Source organism: Delphinus delphis, chromosome 1, assembly GCF_949987515.2.
Source record: "Delphinus delphis chromosome 1, mDelDel1.2, whole genome shotgun sequence".
Classification (NCBI taxonomy): domain Eukaryota; kingdom Metazoa; phylum Chordata; class Mammalia; order Artiodactyla; family Delphinidae; genus Delphinus; species Delphinus delphis.
The window spans coordinates 21,126,127-21,148,512 of NC_082683.1; the positions used below are offsets into that span (position 1 = coordinate 21,126,127).

The 22,386-nt window shown below is 55.7% G+C and overlaps 3 protein-coding genes across 4 annotated transcripts; 1 reads left to right on the forward strand and 2 right to left on the reverse strand.

Moving 5' to 3' along the window:
• Nucleotides 1–476: 476 nt before the first annotated feature.
• Nucleotides 477–5,217, reverse strand: FCN3 (ficolin 3). The gene is given in 10 exon segments (XM_060004979.1): nucleotides 477–718; nucleotides 1,753–1,881; nucleotides 1,988–2,117; nucleotides 2,661–2,670; nucleotides 3,254–3,344; nucleotides 3,347–3,373; nucleotides 3,596–3,628; nucleotides 3,858–3,902; nucleotides 4,249–4,344; nucleotides 5,211–5,217. Coding segments are annotated over 10 exon segments (810 nt in total).
• Nucleotides 5,218–7,904: 2,687 nt separating this feature from the next.
• CD164L2 (CD164 molecule like 2) lies at nucleotides 7,905–11,837 on the reverse strand. 2 transcript variants are annotated; one of them, XM_060001506.2, is made up of 6 exons: nucleotides 11,657–11,837; nucleotides 11,066–11,233; nucleotides 10,894–10,965; nucleotides 10,361–10,405; nucleotides 8,652–8,796; nucleotides 7,905–8,373 (listed from the first exon to the last, which is right to left on the reverse strand). In XM_060001506.2, exons 1-6 carry the CDS (start codon nucleotides 11,742–11,744, stop codon nucleotides 8,358–8,360), a joined length of 534 nt encoding a protein of 177 aa, XP_059857489.1. In that variant the 5' UTR covers nucleotides 11,745–11,837; the 3' UTR covers nucleotides 7,905–8,357. The 2 variants fall into 2 exon arrangements, with proteins under 2 accessions (XP_059857489.1, XP_059857568.1); XM_060001585.1 differs by lacking the exon at nucleotides 7,905–8,373 and having other exon boundaries at nucleotides 8,648–8,796.
• Nucleotides 11,838–18,490: 6,653 nt separating this feature from the next.
• GPR3 (G protein-coupled receptor 3) lies at nucleotides 18,491–21,622 on the forward strand. The gene is made up of 2 exons (XM_060001397.1): nucleotides 18,491–18,551; nucleotides 19,607–21,622. Exon 2 carries the CDS (start codon nucleotides 19,612–19,614, stop codon nucleotides 20,602–20,604), a length of 993 nt encoding a protein of 330 aa, XP_059857380.1. The 5' UTR covers nucleotides 18,491–18,551; nucleotides 19,607–19,611; the 3' UTR covers nucleotides 20,605–21,622.
• Nucleotides 21,623–22,386: the final 764 nt, after the last annotated feature.

Sequence of the window (22,386 nt, forward strand, 5' to 3'; positions counted from 1 at the left end):
GACTTACAACAGAGCCTGGAAAAGAGACAACTTAGAAGGGACAAGGAGGGGGCAACAGAGAGGGTGAGATAGCTGTGCAATTCCCACCACAAAACCATCCACTTGTAGGACCCAGGGGGCCCAAGAGTATTCTCAGTGGATGCCTGAATCCTTCCAAGTCCACCACTCAATGCTCCTCTGGCCTTGGCTTGCACACCTCTTGGGATGGAAGCCTCACTACCTTTTGAGGCCGATTCGTCCGTCTTCCTGACTGGAGGGAATATCTTCCTTGAATGGAACTGAAACCTGTGCCCTGCTCTGCCCTTGTGAGTTTTTCCCAATAACTGGAAGAGGTCTGCAAGCCAGGAAAGGGTTAAAGTGATTTTTTTTTTTAACGTGGACAGAGGAGCAAAGATGGTTAGCAATGGGGAGGGGTAGCCGAGGGTCCAGAAACTGTACAGGAGAGATGAGATAACCCTGCTTGTTGCCAGGATGCCCTAGCAAAGCATTATGTGAACCCTGTGGTAAGGGTGGCCCACGCCACAGTCTGAGGCACAGTCAATGTCATAGTTACGGGCAGAGGCTTCGGACATCCAGTGGCGCCCGTTGAGATTGGACTGATAGCAGGATCTGAAACACCAGGCACCACGGACAGTCACCTCGCAGTTGCTCTCGTTTGTATCATGGTTGGTGTCATAGGTGGTAAAGGGCTTCCTGCCGTGGAAGCTCAGGGTGTCCCCTGGCAGGAAGGGGATGAGAGGCACCTAGGTGCCGGCACCATGCCTGGCACCCTTGGAGAGATGATCTCACAGGAGCCTCAGAGCAATGGTGAGGTGGATGTTTTCAGCCCCCATGAGAAAACAGCAGGGCCAAGGAGCCAGGGTGTTTGCCCAAGGCTACACAGGGGCACTGGGACTTGAGCTCAGGACTGTGGCTCCAAAGCCACTGGCTCCTCCCCCTACCTTTTCCCCTCCCAGAATCCTCAGCTTCCCTCTCGCTCCTTTGTCTCCTCCCAGCTCCCATCTGCGGCCTGAGCATCTGTGCCAGGGAGAGCTGGGAGGGATTTCTCAGATGCCTGGGCAGGAAAGGGGGCTCTCCTGAGGCACCTCCTCATACCCACTTCCCTCTTTCAGATTTCTCCTTAACAGTTGGTGTTTCTTTGAAAAAAGCCTTCTCTGGTTCCTCTTCCAAAGCATATAATGCTGGGGACTTCCCTGGTGGTCCAGTGGTTAAGACTCCACACTACCAATGCAGGGGGCCCGGGTTCGATTTCTGGTCAGGGAACTAGATCCTGCATGCATGCCGCAACTAAAGATCCCGCACGCGGCAATGAAGATCCCACATGCCACAACTAAGAACTGGCAGAGCCTAAATAAATAAATGAATGAATAAGTATTTTTTTAAAAAAGGCAGATAATGCTAACACTCAACAGAGCCTCAGAGTCTCCCACACCCTCCCTCCCTGCCTCCTTACCCATTTTACAGGGGAGGAAACTGAGGCTCTGACCCAGAAGGGACTTGCCCAAGGTCACATAGTTAATAAATGACAGAGCTGGACTTTTAAGCTCAGGATTGTTTGCCTCCGGAGCCCAGCTTCTTCACTCCTACACCACCCTGTCTCACAACTGCCAGTTTTCAGATGAGCAAACTGAGGCCCACAGAGGGGAAGGAGCTGTCCTGGGTCATTCATGGAGGCCGTGGCAGCCCTGGGAAAGAACCCAGCCTCCCTCACCTTCTTTGCCTACTCCAGGGCCCCACTGTAGGCTCGCTCACCTGCAGTGCCCTCTGAGAACCTGCCCAGCACTAGCTGGGTAGTGACCTGCCTCCCCAAAGAGGCCCCACAGTGAGCAAAGGTGCGGTTGCCTTTAAAGTCCTCCACCTCCACCCGCAGGTCCCAGGTACCTGGGGGACAGGGAGGCAGAGATGGAGGAATCCTCAGATCCCAGGTGGGAAGTCAGAATGCCAGGGAAATGCCCCTCCAGCTCCCTGGACCCTACTGAGAACCTACTCTGGAGAGTAAGCTGGGGCAAATTCTCATTATCTAGCCAGAATTCAGACTCCTGGCTCCCAAGACCTGCTTTGTAGGAGGACCAAGAGCAGACGAAATCCACGGAACCATCCTGTCACCGCTGGAATAGCTAGGGAGGCAGAGAAGCCTAGCACGGCAGCCATTACTCCAGGCTGAGCATGGGATGAGGAGAAGCAGGGGGCAGAGGCAGCTGAGAATGGATGCACTGTGGGGGGTAGGTGGACAGGCACCCCCTCTTTGGACTGGGGGCTTGTTGATAAAGTGTGAGTCCAAGTGAGCCTTGCCTGTGAATATGCTGATGAGCTCTACACACACTTATTACCTTTTACTGACTCTCAACTTCACACTGCAGCCTCGAAAGCCCTGGGGGAAATGAAATGAGAGAAACATCGTCCCTGTCCTCGGGAGACGGTCAGTCCAGTTGGGGGTCAGATTCAAAATAACCTGTTTTAATTTACTATCATAAGAACCAAGATATTAGAGCAGAGAAGTCACCTCCAGAGGCCCACCCAGCCTTACGCTGATGCTCCCTCCCAAGCCCACTTTCCTCTTCAAGCCAAGCAGACCCCAGGCCCTGCAGACCCCAGGCCCTGCAGATATTTCTCTCCTAAATATCTTTCCGTCTAAGAGCCTCTACTTCCATTGTTGCCACTGCCCACCCTCTTCTCCTGCCCCGACCCCTGCAGTTGTCCTAACCTGTGTCCCTACCTGCAGTCTGGTCCCCACTCAATGCACCTGCCAGAGTGTAGCCTGAGTCTTCTTTCTAAAACATGTCTGACCTGGTCCCTCCTCTGCTTAAAACTCTTCCATGGCTCCCCACTGCCCTCCACACTCCTCAGTGGGTCATTCAGTGCCCTCTGTGAACTGGTCTTTTCAGGGGCCCTCAGTCCATTCTTGACCCACAGCAGTAGACCTCAGCCAACCACTCCACCTGCTCTCAGCTGATTCATACAGTCCCCCCACACCCTCTTGTACTCTCCTGCCTCCTTACATTTGTCTTTCCCCCTACCTGGAATGCCCTTCTGCACCTCATCTATCTCGAGAACTTCTACACAGCCTTCAAGGCCCTTTCAAATGGCATCTCCTCTGTGAAGCCTTCTCAGACTTCATTCCGTAGTGAGTTACGCTTAAGGGATGCCTTGGCTCTGGTAGGCTCTGGCTCCCCCTAGGGGCCAAGGGGAAGAAGTGCCCACTGGGCCTGACTTCTGAGTCCCTTCTCTCCCGGACACTCGCTCACCAGCCAGCCCCCCGTTTGTGATGTCCACGTCACAAAAGACTGGGAAGCCTCAGCCCTCGGGTAGGCACAGATGGTACCAGCTGCTCAAGGTGGCACCCAGCTCAGCAGCTCCTGGCAGCTCCTGGGGCCTGGGGAAGGGGAGATGGACTGAGGGGGGCCCCCAAGTTATTCCCCACCCTCCACCCCCCTCACAGGCAATGGAACAGGCCAAGTGTGGGACCCAAGAGCCCTCTTGATTCCTTTGGACCCCTGAAGAGGGGTTCCAAGGTGCGCTGGGTGACACCTGGGGTCCACCAACACCCCAGCACCAACTGACTCCAAGTGCCTGGCTCCTGTGAAGGCAGCCTCACTCTCCTGGCCCCGGAGCAGGTTCGCTGAATCTCCTTCCCCAGGGAAAGATGAGTGTTGGCTCTTGAGGTCTGAGTACCTCCAAGGGAATGCCCATTAACTACCAGAGGGGAGGGTGCCCAGGCCCTTCTAATTCTCCCCACTCCTCCCAGCCTTCCACCCCCTCTGCAGGAGAGAAATCATAGCCAATTCCTGAACGGCAGCCAAGCAGAGGCAGGGACAGAGCAAAGAAAGACGAGGAGACCTCTGGCCGCACATACTCACCAGGCTCACCCTTGGGGCCCATCTTGCCTGGTGGTCCAAGTTGCCCTGAAATCCCAAGGCAGAGATGCATTACATCCCACCCCGTGTCAGGGGCCAAAAAGCAACGAGGGATTTGGAGCCAGAAATCAAATCCCAGCTGCAGCCTTTCCTGGCTCTGTGAATGTGGGCAAACTGCTTATCCTCTCTGAGCCTCACTTTCCCCCTAGCAAAATGGGGATGGTACCACCTACCTCACAGGATCAATCTTCGGATGCTGGGCATCCGACCTGGAGCCTGGCACGCAGTAGGTTCCTTGCCCTTTTGTCATGGGCTCTCAGCACAGGCTGTAACTGCTGCACCCCGTCCTCCCCAGCTTGCCCCAGGTCCCTGCCTGCTCCACGGCATCTCTCACCTTGAGGACCTGGCGCTCCCTTCTCCCCAGGACTTCCTGGGGCTCCAGGACAACTGGGCAGGAGGACAACTTTGCTGGCTTCCAGTTCCCTGGGTTCTGCAGGGAGACATGGGGCTGGGTGGGCACAGGATGGGCATGGGGGGAGTGGGCATTTGTCTCCCAGACCCCTCTGCACTTCTGTTTTCACCCCCCAGATTCTAGCTGTCAGGACACTGGCCTCCGGAGCTGGCAAGGTTTTTCACCATTTGCATCTATTTGCATATGTTTTTGTGCAGAGTCCAGATTATCAAACTCCCACACTGCTCCTTGAGGCTAGTGAGCCTGGCTGGGAGAAGCATACCTAGGGAGGGAATGAGGGCAGATGGGTACGGGGGGCGCCCTAGGCCTCTACCTGGGCAGCTGGGGCATCCTGGCTTCTCAGGCGGGCTCCCCAAACAAGAGGAGCAAAAGGGAGAGTGGGGTCCAGAGTGGGCCCACCTTGCTGGAGCCCCTGAGGGAGGGTGCCAGTTTATAAGCAGCCAGGCTGGTGAGAGGACATGAAACAAGACTTCCTCCTGTTGTCCCTCCCCAGGGACATCCCACCCAGGCTGGAACCAGCAGAAGGTGGGGGCATTTCCTTCCTCAGCCCTGGAGAGAATGGGCAGAATCCCTGCCTGCTCCAACCAGGATGGAGTCCAACTTCTGCTCCTGGCCTCTAGGGCTCTGCAGCCATCTCTTCAGACTTCGGGATTCACATAGGGTTTTTCTACCTTTGAACTTTAGCTAAGTCTTTGCCTTCCATCCGGAAGCCCCCTCCTCTTCTCCCCCTGTGAAGCTCCGCCCATCCATGAAGGTCCAGCCCTAATGCCATCTCCACTAGGAATCCTTCTTTGATCCTTGTCACCGGTGTCAGGAATGACCGCTGCTACCGTCTGTTGGGCACCTACTGCACCCCACGAGTCATGCTGGGTGCGGTATGTTACCTCCCATCGTTACACAGCCCCCCTCATGGTCGTTATTACTGGCCCTGGGTTACAGGCTGGTACATAGCAGGTGCTCAGTTAATGCTGGTTAAATGAATGAATAAAAATGGAGAAACGGGCCCAGAGACAGGACATGATTTGTGTTCTCTCTGGCACTTATATGCCATAGATTTTGCCCAAGCCCATGTCCCAACCCCCTTAGCAAGGTGACTTCATGCCCACCCTCAGGTCCACTGAGAAGCCCCTGGCAGTGCCTAGAAAACAGCTGCTAATATAGGCCATCGAATGGGCAGACCGTGCAGGGCAGGCATGGAGGCTGGGAGGCCAGTGAAGAGGCAGCAGCCTTGGTCCAGATGTGAGTGGTGAGGTCTGAGCTGGAGAGGGACCTCCGGTGATAGGGGAGGGGAGGAGAGGAAAGGCTCATTCATTCATTCACTCATTCATTCCTTCATCAAACGGTCCCTGAGGGCCTCCTTTTTCCAGGCCCAGTGCTTGTGGGGGTGGGGAAGGCTGAGGTTCAAGAGGGTGTAGGGAACGTAGAGGCCAAGTTTGCCAGACAAGGTGGATCCATGAGATGGACGCTGAGACTCTGCAATTCCAATTCTAGGAATCTGTCCTCCCTACTCTCTCCCACAGGTGTGCCAAGATCTGCAGACAAGCCCCTTTACCATGATGCTGTTTATGATAAAGTGGAAATGACCCAGCTGCACATCGAGAGGATGCAGGCAAATAAATCATCACCACCTGTACAAGTCATAGGGCAAGTGTGATCTGTAACAAAAGGGGCAACACTGCAGAACAATATGTAAAGCACGCTCCCACTTTGTATTTTAAAAACGCTAAATGTGTGCTGTGAATTCACAGAAGAAGGTCTGACACATCCTGTTAAGCATAGTTATTTCTGGGGAGTGGGACCAGGGGGAGAGGGATTCTCGCTCTTTATATAAACTTCTGTGTAGTCCTCTTGTTCCTTACAGGCACTTACTTTTTCTGGGGGGGGGGGACACACGGCTTATGGGATCCTAGTTCCCCAAACAGGGATCAAGCCCGTGCCCTCTGCAGTGGAAGTGTGGAGCCCTAACCACTGGACCGCCAGGGAATTCCCGGCATTTACTAATTTTGAAAAAGAAAACATTCTGTAGAGAAATTTCCTTAACTGGGTGGAAAGCCAGAAAGATATAGGGGCATTTCCTCCCTTGGCCTGGGAGGAATGGGCATTATACCAGCCAGGATTAAGTGCTAGGTGCAGAAGCCAAGGGAGGGTGACCCAGGCAGGAGAAACTGCGTGTGCAGGGGCTTGAAGGAGAGAGAGCAAGGCAGGCTGGGTAACACAGATGTAAGGAGCTGGAGGGGAGGCTAAAGGGGAGGCTGATGTCTGAAAGGAGGGGGGTGTTGATGGAAGTGAGCATGGAGGGGAGGGACACGGAGGTGGACTGTGTTTGGCATTGTCCATGGTGGTGCGATGCCTAGGCAGGTGAGCCCTCTGTGAGGCCAAATAGTAGCTGGAACTCCCTGTGGAGCCCAGGGGCCCTAAAGCCCTTCCAGCTGCAGCTGGAGACCCTGCACGGAGACTAGGCCTGGGGCAAGAAGAGGTGCAGGTGGCTGACCACAGGCTGCCCAGCTGGTAGGGTGGATGGATGCCCTGGAATGAAGCAGACGGAGCACATGCGCCTGCTCTGAACCTTCCCCATATCCCACAGAGATGGAACCGCTGTTACCCAACTTTACAGACGAGGAAACTGAGGCCAAGAGCTGTTCAATTAACTTGTTCCCATTCACACAGAGCAGTCAGGCTCCACAGACTGAACTTCCACCCATGACTCTCTATTGCGTCTCAGCTTCCTAGGACAGTCATGGGACTAAATCAGATACTGTTGTTAGACTCTCAGCCACATGCCTGGTTTCCAGCAAGTACCCCATTGATAGGAGATGTTATTAGTCAGGGAAGACGTCTGGGCCCAGGGATGGGGGGTAAAGAGGGGGAGGTGGGCACGGGTGGAGCTTTCCAGAAGGGCCTGCTCAAGGAAGGCCAGAAGTACCCTGTGGAGGGTCCCGGGGGCACCTCCACCTTGGCACCGGAGCAGAGACCCAACTTGAGAAGGCAAAAGAGCCTGGAGATGCCTCTGCAGAGGAGTTCTGAAGTTCTGCTCATCCTAGAGTCAGAAAAACCTGGATTCAAATCCCAGCCCTGCCCCATTCCACTCTGTGCGATCTTAAGCAGGTGTGCTTACCTTTCTGTGTCTCTGTACCCTTATCTATAAGGTGGTGGAGGAGGGGATTAAACACATGTAACAAATAAAAATATTTTTTGTTTTGGCTGTGCCATGCAGCTTGTGGGATCTTAGTTCCCCAACCAGGGATTGAACCCGGCCCCAGAAGTAAGAGCGCTGAGTCCTAACCACTGGACCGCCAGGGGAATTCCCGCAAACAAAAATATTTTAAAAGATGACAGTATCAGTTCAAGTCAGAATTTCCATTAAGGAGAGGACAGTGGCCATACCCCCACCCTATCCAATCCACACACAGCCCAAGACATGGGACATAAAACACAGTGCTGGAAAGAGCTCCTTTATTTGGGGGCAGTGTCCAGGCCAGGTTGATGGGAGGAGGCAGGCTCCAGACCTAGTACCAGGCAGGGGGCCCCACAGGGATGATGGATGAGACAGGAGGTGGTTGAAGGATGCTCTCATCTGCAGGTACCAGGCCCAGACAGGAGGGGATGTCAGGTACTGGGCACCGAGCCTGCTCGGTGCCCACAGGGGCCAGAATTTGGTGACCACAGTTTCTCCTACCCCTAGTGCCCACAAGCGGGTCAAGAGGGCAGCCTCTTCATCCTTTTTCCCCTGAGTGTGGAATCCAGGCCTGAAGGGGGTCAGATTCTGCAGAGGCCAGACAGAGAGGGCACTCAGGGCAGTGGCCCCACCCCAGCCAGGCCAAGGACACCCACCCTCAGAGAGCAGGCGGTGGTCAAAAGAGCAAACACTTTAATGGAGTCTGCAGCGATCCGCCCCACAGCACACATGGGGCCACAGCACACGGGGGCCTCAGAGCAGCTCCCCTTCTCAGAGGAAAACCAAACCGCACACAGGGCCCAGGCTCCTGCCCGTGGCCACAGAGCTGCAGGCCGAAGGCTGCCTGTGCTGTCACCTACTGGTTCTCCTCCCTGCTGGCAGCATGAGGGGACAAAGACAGGTGGGCTCAGTTGGGCTCGCAGACGCCGGGCCCAGGCTGAGTCCTGCCCCGGCCAACACCCAGCGGAGAGAACCCCACAGCTGGAGGAGGGAGAAGGGGTGTGGCTCACATGGGGGAGGTTGGGAGGGACTCATCGCCCCTAAGGCTGCCCCATGGGGAAGACAACGCATCCGCGCTAACAGGGACCTGAGGGGCAAGAGAGGGGGGCGGGTGGGCAGTGAGCTGGGACTCGGCGGGCCAGGTACTCACAGTGTCTGGTAGGTGCTGTCCTTGGCCTTGAGGAAGCGCAGGACAAAGAAGGCCACTGTCTGCAGGCTCAGTACCAGCACGACGCCACCAATGAAGCTGGCCCCGTCAAAGCCAGGGCCCTGGGCCTCGGGGACCGAAGGGCCCTCTGCAGGGAGGAGGTCACAGCAGGCCGCTGTGGGCCAGGAGCCCAGCCCCACCCCAATACCCGGCACAGGTCATCTGGAGGCCCCAGGCCTCACTATGGGAGCGTTGGGCGGCAGGCTCAGAAGTTCAACCCAGACCCCGTGGGCGGCTGGCAGGTGCCTGTGGGGAGGGCCGGTGCCTGGCTGGGGAGACAGGGCCTTGGCTCGGCCCTGGCTCTGCTGCTGAGCTGCTCGGTGGCTTGATGCCTCTTACACCCTCTCTGAGCCTCCTGACTGCAGGGACCAGATGGTGACTGAGCTCCCTGCCAGCCTCCCTCTTCCACAGGGGCCCAACAGGGTGAGGACGGACCCAGAACTTGGACATCCACACCTGCTTCAGCTCAGAGTCGCTCTCAGCCTTGGGTCTTGGGGTTTGAAGCCCAGATACAGATGCTGTGGTCTCCTTTCAGGACTCCTAAGTCCTGAGACCCTGGAGTCACCCAATGCCAGAGCCCTTACTTAGGGAGGGAAGGAGCAGAGGAAGAAGTGGAGGCCCACACCCTACCAAGTAGACAAATGAAGACTTGATGACGTACGTCAGAGGGAGAAGCCAGGCTCTGAGTGCCAGGCCTGTCCAAAGTCACCCCACAGTTAGGGCATAGCCAGACTCACACAGCATCCCCTGACCCTTTCCCCTGCCCCCGCTTTGTGGCCCACGGTTGCCAGGACGTCTGGGTGGCTCCCAGCTGTGCCACGTTAGCCATCAACTCCCACCAGGGATTCAATTTCAGGCCCTGGGCCAGGTGCCCAGAGCAGGGCAGGGCAGGGATGGTGGTGGAAGATCATTCTGGGGCAGTGAAAGGGGCCCAGTTGGGAGCTGGGTCCACGTCCCAGAGGGAGTAGCTTGTGGAAGGGGGGGGTCTGAGAATATGAAGGGCAAAGGGTAGTCCCAGCTGCAGCTCAGGGAGCCCCAGAGAAGGGCACTGGGGAAAGAGGAGCAGAAGAGGGAAGAAATAAGCTGTACAACACTGATCTGGGGCTCAAGCCGGAGGGAGCTGAGCCATCAATAATTCAGCCCCTAAGATCACGTTTCTGGCTTTAATTAACCAAGAGCCTCTTCAGCCATCCTTGCCAAGCCTGCTGACCTCCAGGCCCTGAGGGGCAGTGGGAACCAAGGGGTGGGGTTCTTGCCTCTGTTCTGCCAGGAACCTGCTTGGTGACCCTCTCTGGGCCTGGACGTTGCAGTAGGTAGTCACTGAGGACACCTTGGCAACCTGAGCCATACACCCTCAGCACCAAGTAGGTCCAGAGGGGGTCATCCTGATTTCTCTGGTGTTGAGAGAAGGGATGGGAACCATCATTTCTCGATCACCTTCTATGCATCAGAAACTGAACTAGGTGCTATACATCTTCTCATAAAATCCTCACAGCAACTTTGTGAAGTATTATCCAACTCACTTTACAGATGTGGAAACAGGCTCAGAGGGAGAAATCACAGGGCTGAGGTCACAGATCTCGTCAGTGCCTGAGCCCAGCTCTGTCTTTCCCTGCACCTCTAGACCTCCCATTCCCCCAGGTAGTACCTACCTGTTGTGATGGTCTTCGGTTCATAAGTGGGATGGTGGTGCACAGCTGAAGAGACAGGGAATCCATAATAATCCAGATCCCCACCCCCAATTCCCATCAAGACCCCAACCCAGGCCCACCCAACACACTTTCAAGCCTTAGTTCACACAGTTCCTTCCACCAGATGTGCCCTCTTTCCACTCTACCTTTAAGTGTCATCTCTGATGCCACCTCCTCCAAGAAGCCCTCCCCCCATTCCCTTCTGAACTTCCAAAGTCCTCACTATGGTTTAAAATAGAAGAGCTAGCTCCCCCAGCCTCTCTACATGCTTGTCCTAGATCCTCTGGCTGCACCAATTTACAGAGGAGGAAACAGGCCAGAGAGGGGAAGGGACTTCTCAGTGAGCTAAAGGCAGAACTGAAACGGGACCCCGGTGTTCGTGGGCATAGTCTACTCTCTGGGAGAGGCCAATTCCATATTGGAGGCAGGCTCTGACTGGGGACACCTCAGCCCCTTCCCTCCAACTTGACTTAGGCCAGCAGGAGCCCCCTTACCTGGACATGACTCTGAGCGGTTGTAGACAGAGCAACCTTCCTTGACCACCTCAGCTTGGGCCACACAGTGTCCTGGTGGGAGAAGGTTCAGGGAAGAGGTTTAGGGGGTGGGGCCAAGGCCTTGGTGTTCATAACTGGGGGCACTAAACTTGGGGAGGGCCTGACTCCATACCTGGCTCCTCCGGCTGACACTGCTCCCACACGCAGCCAGTGAGGTTGTGTGCTCTGTTCCCCTCCACACAATGCTCACAGAGCTTCAGCTGTTTGCAGGCCCCTCGGACAGCTGGCCAGATGTTCATGCGGAGCAGGGCTCCCCGCCCAAAGCCTCGAGCTCCTTTACCTGGGAGTAGCATGGGTGCAGCACTTTGAACCCAAGCTACAGCCCCCCTTCCCCACTTCGGTGGATCTCACCCTCTGCACACATACACTCACCTGGATCCCCCAAGCCCCTCTGCCCATCTGCAGTTTCCACAAACACATGGTTACACACACCAACAACCTCCCTGACATTCACCCAGAGCACCCTCCCTTTGCATACATCGGGAGCTAACCCCCCATACACCTAGGGCCGCTTCACTTCCATACACCTGAAGCTCCCTCACACCTGGCGCCTACACGTACACACAGGAATCCACACACAGCTGGAGTCCCCTTCTACCCACCCCAGGAGCCCCGCACACATGTGGAAAACTCCCCTCCCGCCCCCCCAACCCCCGACTGCTCCTGGCAGGCGGCTGGGTGAAGGGTGAAGGGCACGCGTTACCAGCCACAACGAGCTGGGCACACAGGAGGAGGCAGCAGCAGCCGCCACAGAGCGCAGCCCGTAAGGCGCGGGGTCCCGGCGCGGCCATGGCGCGGAGGCGGAGCCTGGGGGTCGGGGTCTGCGGAGTGCTGGTGTGGCGCGTCCCTTCTGGACTCGGCTCCGCCGGGGCGTAGGGAGCGGGACCCGGGCAACCTGGGCGAGGCCAGGTGGGCGTGGCTCTGGCAGGGAGGGGCCAGTGACGCCACCAGGTGGGGCGGGGTTTTGTGGTCTGAGGCGGGGTCAGGTAGGGCGTGGGTAGTGGGCGCGGCCTGGTGGGGGCGGGGGTTCGGGGTCTGGGGCGGGGCTCCTGCAAAAGGGGGCGGAGTCCAGGACCGGTAGCCGGACAGGTTGCTGGATTCCCCCACCCTCAGTTTCACGAAAACTGCTGCACTATTATCCCTACTTCACAGGTGAGGAAACTGAGGCTCAGAAAAAGTGAGTGACTAGTCGGAGGTCACAGAGTTAGTGGCAAAATCTGGATCTGAAGCAAAGTCACTTTCCTGACTTCCGGGCTTGCGTCAAGGGCGTCCTCCAGCCAGGCCCCAGGACCGCGAGGATCGGCCTCCAGGCTCTGGCAGCCCACCTCGCTTCACTCGTTGCACCCTCCTCTCTTCTGCCCCTCAACACACCGCGTCTACCTCTGACCCACCACATCCCCTCTGGCCAAGTCGGCGGTCTCATTGTTACTGGGACAAGTGGGCCTTTCCACAGCCTTCCTCTGCCTCTTCTGGTTCTTCTCTCTCTGCAGCCACTTCTCAGTTTCCTTAGAATACACCTCCTCTTCCTCTTCTCCCCATCCTCCATTCTCCCCTTTCCCCACCCCTCCCCTCTCCTTCTCCCCCTTCTCTACTCCTCCTTTTCCTCCTTCCCCCTCTTCATCTCCGGTGGCCCAGTTCAGTCCTGAGCTCTGTTTCTCCTCTCCTGGGGTCGTCTCATCCATTACTCTGCCATCAGTTCCCAACTGAAAGCCAACGAGTCCCATATCTCCATCTCCAGCCCAGTGCTCGCTCCCCAGCTGCCACACCTGTAACTAATAATACATAATTAACAACTATTAACGACTTACTACTAGCAGAATGTACATTCTACTAAGCAGTTTTACTTGCAGCTTCTCTTCTGATGTCCTCAACTACCCTCTAAGCACGGGTTTTGTTATCTCCAGTTTGCAGGCCTCTAGTAAAATCACTTGCTCAGGGCACACAGTTAGGAGGGGGGCCAGGATGTGGACCCAGGATCCAGTGAGGTCAGAGGCTACTCTCCCCTCTGCTATGCCTCCTGAGGGTCCATCTGCTTCCTGGGCACCTCTACCTGAGTGTGCCTCAGGCCCCTGAAACTGCCTGGTCTCCCTTCCCCACTCAGGGAGGCCCCTTCATTCCCCCCGGCACCTGATTGGAAACCATGGTCTCATCCTCACTCCCTCCCACTGTCTCAGCCCCCAGACTTTAGTCCTGCAGATTCTGCCTCTACGTCTCTCCTGTGTCCTGCTCCCTCATCTTCCCTTTGCTGGCCTCACACTGCCTCTCAGCCTCCAGGACCCTCCCAGCTCGGCCCTCACAGTGCAGGGCTGTCCTGAAAACATGGATTCAACCATGAAACAATTTTCAGTTCAGCTTGGCCTTCACAGCCCTGTGATTCATGGCTCTAGAAGTCTTTAGAAGTCTTGTGCTCACCCCAACATCTTCTTACCCTCTGAGAAAATAGAACAGCCTTTCCCCCAACACACACCCTCTTTTGTACCTCCTTGCCTTTATCCTATAGCTGTTCTCTCTCCTGGAGGGTCCTCCTCCTCTCCTGACTACATGTGTCTGGCAGACTAATCCTTCAGGACAATGCAAAATGGGCACCGCCTGCAGGAAGCCCTCTGTGACTGTCGTGGAGCAAGGCTGAGCTGCTGTGGCACTTGTCCCAGGTGGTGGATCCAAATCCATCTGCTTTCCCGCACCGAAGCCCTCATCCCCTCACCATATCTTGCCTTGGTGACTGCAGTGGCCTCCTGGTAGGGCTTCTGCTTCTGCTCCCCACCTCCAGTCTGTTCCCCACTCAGCAGCCAGAGCAATCCTTTGAAAATGTAAGTCAAATCGTACCATTCCCATGTTTAAGCCACCAATGGCTCACTGCTCTCCAATACTAGCATGATCTTCCCCCTGCCTACCTCTCTGAGCTCAACTCCTACTCTCCCCATGGCTCCTTTGGCTCCAGACACACTAGCCTCCTCTCTGTTCCTCAAACACATCAACTCTTTTCCTCCTAAGACTTGGTACCTGCTGTGCCCTCTCCTTGAAACTCCTCTATCCTCTCTTCCACTGACCTGCTCCATGACTTCCCTACTTAAAACAGGTCTCCTGGTTATTCTACATCATCATGCCTCCTTTTGTTCCTTCAGAACACGTATCAACTGTATAATTAATTACTCATTTGTTTCTTAGGCTATAAGTGAGTTCCAGGAAGGCAGGGACCATGTTTATCTTCATCTGTAGTTAACTCCCTGCACACATAAAAGCTAAGCAGGTGATTACCAAATAACCATACTGTACCATCTTGTGACTGTGTACATGTTTGCCTGTCTCACTGGTCTGTGAGACCCTCAAGGGATCCCTACTTAGTATCATATTAAGTTTTTATTCGTAGATTGTCCATCTCCCCATCAGAATGGAAGCTCCATGAAGAAGGCAGAGATTTTTGTTCATTGCTGTATCCTCTGTGCCTAGAATGGTGCCTGGCAAATAGTATATGCTCAATAAATATTTATTGAATGTTCAAAATGCAGGGATATGGCCACATCATCTTTCTGTCTGCAGCACCCTCTCAAACCCAAGCCCAGGGGAACTGTCAGTGAATATTGGCTGAATGAATGAGTCAGTGCTAAGAATGTGTGCGCTGATGATGCCCAGATTCTTGGGGCTTGGACAAGGAGCTTGTGTAGACAGTATCTGTGTCTCTCTCACACACACCTCCCTCCAGAGCCTAGGCCCATAGGATTCTGCAGATTGGTGGAGAAGAGGTAAGAAGTCTTACCTGGAGGTGAGCCCTAACAGCCATCTGGTGGTCACCTGGGGAACTGCAAGTACTATCAGCCCTAGTTCAACTTCACTCCCAGCCCCTTCTGAGGAGATGGTGACATCTAGGCTAGAATGAAGACACACTGGATTTGGTTGCAGATGGAATGGCTTCAGATCCCAGCTCTGCCATTTACTGTGCAATTTGGGGCAAGTCCCTGGCTTCTCTAGGCTTCACCTGTGAAACGGGGATTCAGGACTCTTGTAAGTACTGGGCTCTCATCTGGCACCTGGTAGGTGGGAAGGACTGGAGGGGGGTGTCAGTGATGGGAAGGAATCAAGGAGGCAGGGCAGAGGGCATGAGTAGGAGAGAAGAGGAAGGGCTGCCCCTTCCTCTAGACAGCAGATCTTTGCGGAAAGGAGACCTGGTTGGCAGCGATGGCCTCAATTGTCCTGTTGACACGGGGCAGTTTTGGAGCATGAGGGAGAGTATTCACATGAAAATCCACAGCCCCACTTGCGTCTCTTAGGTCTCCGGCGTTTCTCATGGTTAGAAACATCAGTGCACTCTTTTCTTCCCCGGCTGGCTGAGGATCGTCTCCATCATGAATGACACCGTACCTCTCCGGATCAGGAAGTTCCGGCCAACCAACTACTTCAGTGGAAACATGGTTGCTGATGTGCTTCACCCTGGAAGGGCAACAGTGTCCGAGACAGACATTTGGGGAAAAGTAGCCAAAATCTACAAGACCACACGAGACGTCATCTTTATACTTGGAGTCAGAACCCATTTTGGTGGTGACAAGACAACTGGCTTGGGCGTGATTTACGATTCCTTGGGTTATGCAAGGAAAAGTAAACCAACACAACCCTGCAAGACATGGCCTGCCTGAGAAGAAAAAGAACTCAAGGAAGCAGCGTAAGAAATGCGAGAACAGAATGAGGGAGGTCGGCGGACCACAAGGACCAGTGTTGCTGCCGGCAAAAGGAAGAAGTAAAGATTCTGCAGTGACTTTATCTGTGGTGATTTTGCCTATATTTCATGAGAGGATTAATAAACTGTGAAAAAATAGAAAAGACCACTGCTGCTCAGAATAGAAGATAGTCTCTCATACACCCCTTCTTTCTTTCTCCCTCCCTCCCTTCCTTCCTTCCTTCCTTCCTTCCTTCCTTCCTTCCTTCCTTCCTCTCTGTCTCTCTCTTCCTCTCTTTCTTTCTTTCTTCCATGTGCTTGCAGCATCTTTGTTCCCCGACCAGGAATGGAACCCGTGCCCCCTGCAGTGGGATCACAGAGTCCTAACCACTGGACGGCCAGGAAATTACCTCTCATACACCCTTTCATGCCAACCTCCCAACAGCCTTCACCCTTCTCTGAGACCAACTGGACAGTTGTTGGGACCCCGCTCTGATTGGGGAGAAAGTGAATACCTGGGTTCTGGGGCGCTAATGCCCCTGTATTCTCTCTGATGCCCCCGCCTTCCTTGACACCGTGCGTATTACTACTGTTTTCCTTCTCTTTCTCTAGATGCTGCTTTTTGTTTAATCATCCTGTCAGCAAGTATTTATTGAACACTTACTCCATGCCAGGCATTGTTCTCCAGCACAGAACAGAACAAAGTCTGTTCAGTCCTGGTGGGGCTGACACGTACTTTTTTGGAAAGGAATAAATTTAGAATTTCAGGAGTGCTAAGTGCTCTGAAGAATAATAAATCAAGGAAAGAGGGCAAAGAGTGATGGGGAGGGGAGTGGTAATCTAGGGTAGAGGTAGAGGTAGGGTAGAGGTAGAAAGCCTGCTCCTGAAGAAGTGACTTGGGTTCCGTGCCCGGAATGAAGTGAAGGGGTTCCAGGCAGAGGGAACAGCCAGTGCAAAGGCTCAGGAGCAGCAATATTCTCATCCACAGTCTGTGCTCTCAATGGCAGGGTTCCCTGAGGCTCCTCCTCACTCTCTGCTCCCTCCCCTGGGTGATGTCATCTACCCCTTGAACCTGCACATCTAGGCCTCCCAGGTGTCCTCCTCCTGCCAGATATATTGGCAGCCAACATAGCCAGTGTTGATAATGTGCCAGGCCCCTCCCAACAATCCCATGAAGAAGATACTAACATTGCCTCTATCTTATAGATGAGAGAATCTAGGCACAAAGAGCCTAAGACACTCACCCAAAGTCACACAGCTAGAAAATGGAGGAACTGGGATTTGAAACCAGTCTACACTCCTGACCACACCACCTGCTAAACACCCCGAACTCACCATGTCCAACCTGAAGTGCATTATCTTCCCCAGCCCTGACCCTATCCTCTCCCCATGTACCTGCCACCGCCTGTCACCTCCTTCTCCCTGCCCTACACTGACTGTGGGAGCTGCAGTGGTTCTGTGTTGCAGGGAGAAGTTGGTGGGGCCTACGATCTGGGCCGCCGCGGTTTCCTCAAGCCCTAACCTGGTCCCTGCCCCCCATCCCCATCCCACAGGCCTGGTTGATTCCAGTGAGGATCAAAGCTAGAGACAGAGGGAGGAGGAGCAGCCAGTTCCCCTCCCCCAGAACTGGCCATACCTGTCACATCTGGAGAAGTCAGCTGAGAGAGGTTCCCTGGGGACAGGCAGGGTTGGGGAAGAGGGAGCTCCTTCTCCATGCCCTACCCTGCCAGGGTGTCTAAGATGGGAGGTTGAGAGGGGCCTGCCCTGGGGACTGAGCTGCTAGGTTTCCTGCTTCCAAGTTCCTCCCGGCTCCCCCACTGCTGCTGCTCTGGGGGAGTGCCCCTTACCACCACCCCGCTGGCTTTCCAGATCCTTGAATAAATAATTTAGGTTTTGAAATCTTGCCAGGCCCACTCCTCCCATGCTGTGAGGGCGCTATTGGGCTGACATGATTGACGTCACCCAGCTCCTTATGCCAGCCCCAGCATCACGAGGACCTGCCCTGGCAGCAACTTACCTGCCTGGTCACTGTCAGTCCAGACCCTCTACCCTGTCCTACTCACCCTGGGGTCCACTCACCACAGTCACCTGGTATCTTCATTCCAGGACCCTACAACCCTCATCACAGCCTTGTCACTTCAGCACTTGTGACAGGGTCACGGTGACCTGAAGTCCTATCACCTGGACACTCCATCTTCCCTTTCCTTTGCCACCGCCTTTTGCCACCCTGCAATCCCTGAACCCCATCATGCCACAGAATCACCCTGACACTGCTATGGTTGCCCTGGGGGCTTCCCTCTCTACCTCAGCGTCCCACTGCCACCACCCCCCAAGATCCTGTCACCATGATCATACCGTCACTGCCACCCACCTCCCTGTTCCCTCATGCTCCTGTCACCATCACCTCAGGGCCGTTTCGTCTTGGCAACCCCTGCCATCCTCACCGGGGACGCCCATTCAGCCCCATCACTCGGTTTCCGTCACCTGAATTCCATCAGCCTTTGCCACCCGAGAGTCCCATCACCCCACAGTCTATCCGCGTTCCCTTTCCGCTCCCCCTACACATCCCCCTCAACCTCCCGTGGACTGCCAGGCTCTCGCACCAGCGCCCCCGAAACCCCCGGCCCCTAGAGGGCGCCGCGTCAAGGACAGCGCGGGCCGACTCAGGAGGGGGCGGGGCCGCAGCCACGGTCGCTTTTTATGAATGGGGGAGCGGGCGGCACGAGGCCTCATTACTATGCCGAGCGGCGCGCGCTGCGCCCCAGCGCGGCTCACCCATTGGCCAGGCGGGCCGCTGACGTCACCAAACCGGTGGCCGGGGGCGGGGCGGGGTGACTCACGTCGCTTCTCCCGTGGCCGTGGGGGCTTCTCGGGGTCCGCATACACCCTGCGCAGCCTGGACCCGAGCGGAGCCTCCCCGGGGCCCGGCCGCGCCCGGTGCCGAGAGGTGAGTAGCGGGCCCCGCCGCGGACACCAGGCGTCCGGGAGGGCAGTCAGGATTCTGGGGCGCTGGGCAAGCGGTAAGGCTCGCAGCGGCTGACTGGGGTCGGAGGTCGAGACCAGGAACCCTGAGTCTGGGCTAGCAGGAGGGGAGCCAGTGTCTGAGTGCTGAGAGCCGTCAGCTGGGTAGCCCGGCGCGGGGTGAGACCTCCTGCAGGGACCCGAGGCCCTGAAGGGACTGATGGTCATCTGAGTTTGGTCCGGCAGGAGGCGTCTGGGGCAAGGACCCAAGCGTCCGAGCAGGAGGAGGTGTCTGACTTAGGAATCCAGACCTCCGGGCAGGAGGCGGAGTCAGGCCTAAGATCCAGGTGTCCGGGCAGAGGGAGGGGTCTGACTCAGGGATCCACGCTTCCAGCGGGGGTGTCTGTTCCAAAGACCCAGAGGTTCAGGCAGAAAGAGAGGTCTGGCTGGGGACAGAAGTCTAGGTGTGTGTGTGTTGGGGGAGGCCGAGTTCCCAGGTGTTGTTACCCCAGGAGCGCAGGGTGGGGGCTGGCGGGAGCTTCACGAGCATTCTCTGGGGGCGGAGTCTGGGTTTGGCAGTACCGAGAATCGTGAGGGGTCTGGTGAGCCTCAGAAGCTGAGCGTCATCCTCCCTGGTGGGGAGGGAGCAGAGCTGCTCTCAGTTTTAAGATGTTTTTCCCTCCCCCAGTCCTGGGCCTCTCCCAGCTTCTCCTGGATCCAATGGGCCTCCATCCACTCATGGTAGTCCTTCATCTTGCCCTCCTCTGGCTACACATGTAGGAGAAAGAGACCTGCAGGACTCAGGGAGTTGGAAGGGAGAATGAAGAGACCCAGGACAGGGATCCCCAGGAAAAGAGACTCCTGCTAGCCCGGTGGCATAGGGGAGGTTAAAGGTACCCTGGAAGGAGCTTCAGGGCAGGAGTGGGGGCGACAAGGCATTGGGACTCAGCCAGGTATCCTGAGGTGAGACTCCCACTGTTTCCAGACCCCTCCACTCAGCACCCAGCCCTGCCAGCTTCTCATAGGGCCTTTCTTCTACAGGTACCATGATGTGGGGTGCAGGCAGCCCCCTGGCCTGGCTCTCTGCTGGCCCAGGAAACATGAACACGAGCAGCGTGGGCTCAACAGAGGGGCCCACAGGCCCAGCCATGCCACTGCCCTCACCTAGGGCCTGGGACGTAGTGCTGTGCATCTCAGGTACCCTAGTGTCCTGTGAGAACGCGCTGGTGGTGGCCATCATCGTGGGCACTCCTGCCTTCCACGCCCCCATGTTCCTGCTGGTGGGCAGCCTGGCTGTGGCAGACCTGCTGGCAGGCCTGGGTCTGGTCATGCACTTTGCTGCTGTCTTCTGCATTGGCTCGGCAGAGATGAGCCTGGTGCTGGTCGGCATGCTGGCCATGGCCTTTACTGCCAGCATTGGCAGCCTACTGGCCATCACCGTTGATCGCTACCTTTCTCTGTACAATGCCCTCACCTACTACTCAGAGACGACAGTGACGCGGACCTATGTGATGCTGGCCCTAGTGTGGGGATGCGCATTGGGCCTGGGGCTGCTGCCTGTGCTGGCCTGGAACTGCCTGGATGCCCGGGCCACGTGTGGCGTGGTATATCCACTCTCCAAGAACCATCTGGTGGTCCTGGCCGTTGCTTTCTTCATGGTGTTTGGCATCATGCTGCAGCTCTATGCCCAGATCTGTCGCATCGTCTGCCGCCATGCCCAGCAGATTGCCCTCCAGCGGCACCTGCTGCCTGCCTCCCACTACGTGGCCACCCGAAAGGGCATTGCCACCTTGGCCGTGGTGCTTGGCGCCTTTGCCGCCTGCTGGCTGCCCTTCACCGTCTACTGCCTGTTGGGCGATGCCCACTCCCCACCCCTCTACACCTATCTCACCCTGCTCCCTGCCACCTACAACTCCATGATCAACCCCATCATCTATGCCTTCCGCAACCAGGATGTGCAGAAGGTGCTGTGGGCTGTCTGCTGCTGCTGTTCCTCTTCCAAGATCCTCTTCCGATCCCGTTCCCCCAGTGATGTCTAGTCGCATCCTGGTGACCCTTCAGCCCTGATCACTACAGAATTCCAGAGTGTTAGGTCCTCCAGGGCTTTGTTCCAACCCTCCAGCTCTGCACCCCAAGACCCAGCTGGTTCTGGAGTTCTAGGACTTTGGGTGTTTCACAGGATTCTGTTCAGATCCCTGCAGGGCCCAGCTGGCTCCATGGTTCTAGAATGTTCAGGTGGTCAGGGTTCCACTCAGAAATGTCGCACAGCCCAGCTGGCTTGGAGTTCCAGTATGCTGCTGGGTGTTTTACAGTGCCATTCCAAGTCCCTGATCTTCCCCCTCCCTTGACCTTGACCATGTCGCTTTACTTTTGAGTTTCTGAACTAAAGAGTCAGAGAGGTTAGTTACTCTGTTGATAGATAAGACAAAGATTTATCTGTATATATGTGCACATACAAAGAGAGTATCTATTATTATTTATTTATTTATGAATTTATTTATGGGTGTTAACGGGAAAAAAAGAGACCCACACCTTGAAATCCAGGCCATAGCAGGGTACTCCCAGTCCCCAACACCCTCATTTCTGACCTCAGTTCCTAGAGGGGGGAAAGGGAGAGAGAGAAACCACGTATTTTGTTATTATTTTTGCTTGTTTTTTATCAAAGAGATCATAGAAACCAGAGCCTTCTCCCAGGGCCCGCCACCCTCGGGTTTGCAGGGGGAACACACCAGCCTCTGGTTTTTTATTTTTTTAAGAAACCGTCACCTGAGAAACCGAGAATTCCTCTGCGCTGGGGGCCGGCTGCCCTCTGGTGGCCGTTTTGGGGAAACTGCAGCCCGGCCGGCAGCCGGGACCAGGCCAAGCAACCCCAGCTCCACTCCAGCGCCACAGCCAGAGCCTGGCGGCCAGGCCTCACCCTGCGGTGCCCTAGAGGAGGCAAGGGTGCGAGCCAACACCAGACCCCTCTGCCAACTGGGGTATGGTCCCCAGTGCGATCCCTATTCCTGTCCCTGGCCCAACCCTCAATAAAAAATGATTTTGTGATAAATTTGTCTGTGTGTGCAGGGGGTGGAGTGGGGCCTGATGGGGGACAGCCTGGAATGGGAGGATCATGCCAGGCCTGGGGGCCTGTGGGGTATATGAGGAGCTGGAGACCCAGGTGGAATGTGGCCGGCAGGTGACACCTCCCACCCCAGGATGCCAATCTGATGGGTCCCCCTGCTCAGACACAGGCACCGCCAGGCAAGAACCCCACCTCCCCCTGGGGACTGGAACCCCTGTTGCTAGACCCTTTTGGGGTTGAAGATGCCTACATCGTGCCCACATGAGCTTTAGCTTGGGCTTTGGCATGAAGTATATACTCAAAGCATGTAGGTATTCTTAACAACAGCCCTTCCCAGTCATGGGTATTTGCTGTGTGGTAGGCACTGCGCTAAGTGTACTACACCCATTACCACATTTATGCCTAACAAGCATCCCATGGCACAGGTAATAATAACTTCTCCATTTTATGGATGAGGAAACTGGCCGAGGGAAATTCAGTGGCCAGCTCAAGGTCATACAGCTAGGAAATGATAGAGCCAGAATTCAAACCAGGAACACTTGTTTCCAGAACCTGTGCACTGTCTACTGGCCAATGCTTCCCCATCTCCTTCCTTCCCAACCCTAGGGCTTACGACATTCTGGACTCAGATTTGTATTGGGGTTCATTCTCACAGCCAGCTGCCACATTTTGGGAGGTGGCTGGTTGGGGTCTGTTCATTCAGGAGCTGAAAGAGCTTTTTTGCTATGCAAAGGTGAGTGATGGTAAGTGTGTGCGT

Bases quoted from the DNA above. Each gene is read 5' to 3' on its own strand.
- CD164L2 (XM_060001506.2), bottom strand. From the start codon at position 11,744: ATGGCCGCGCCGGGACCCCGCGCCTTACGGGCTGCGCTCTGTGGCGGC. The intron at 11,234-11,656 runs GTAACGCGTGCC...TGCTACTCCCAG, and splicing joins TGCCCAGCTCGTTGTGGCTG to GTAAAGGAGCTCGAGGCTTT. The intron at 10,406-10,893 runs GTAAGGGGGCTC...CTGTCTCTTCAG, and splicing joins CCGCTCAGAGTCATGTCCAG to CTGTGCACCACCATCCCACT.
- GPR3 (XM_060001397.1), top strand. From the start codon at position 19,612: ATGATGTGGGGTGCAGGCAGCCCCCTGGCCTGGCTCTCTGCTGGCCCA.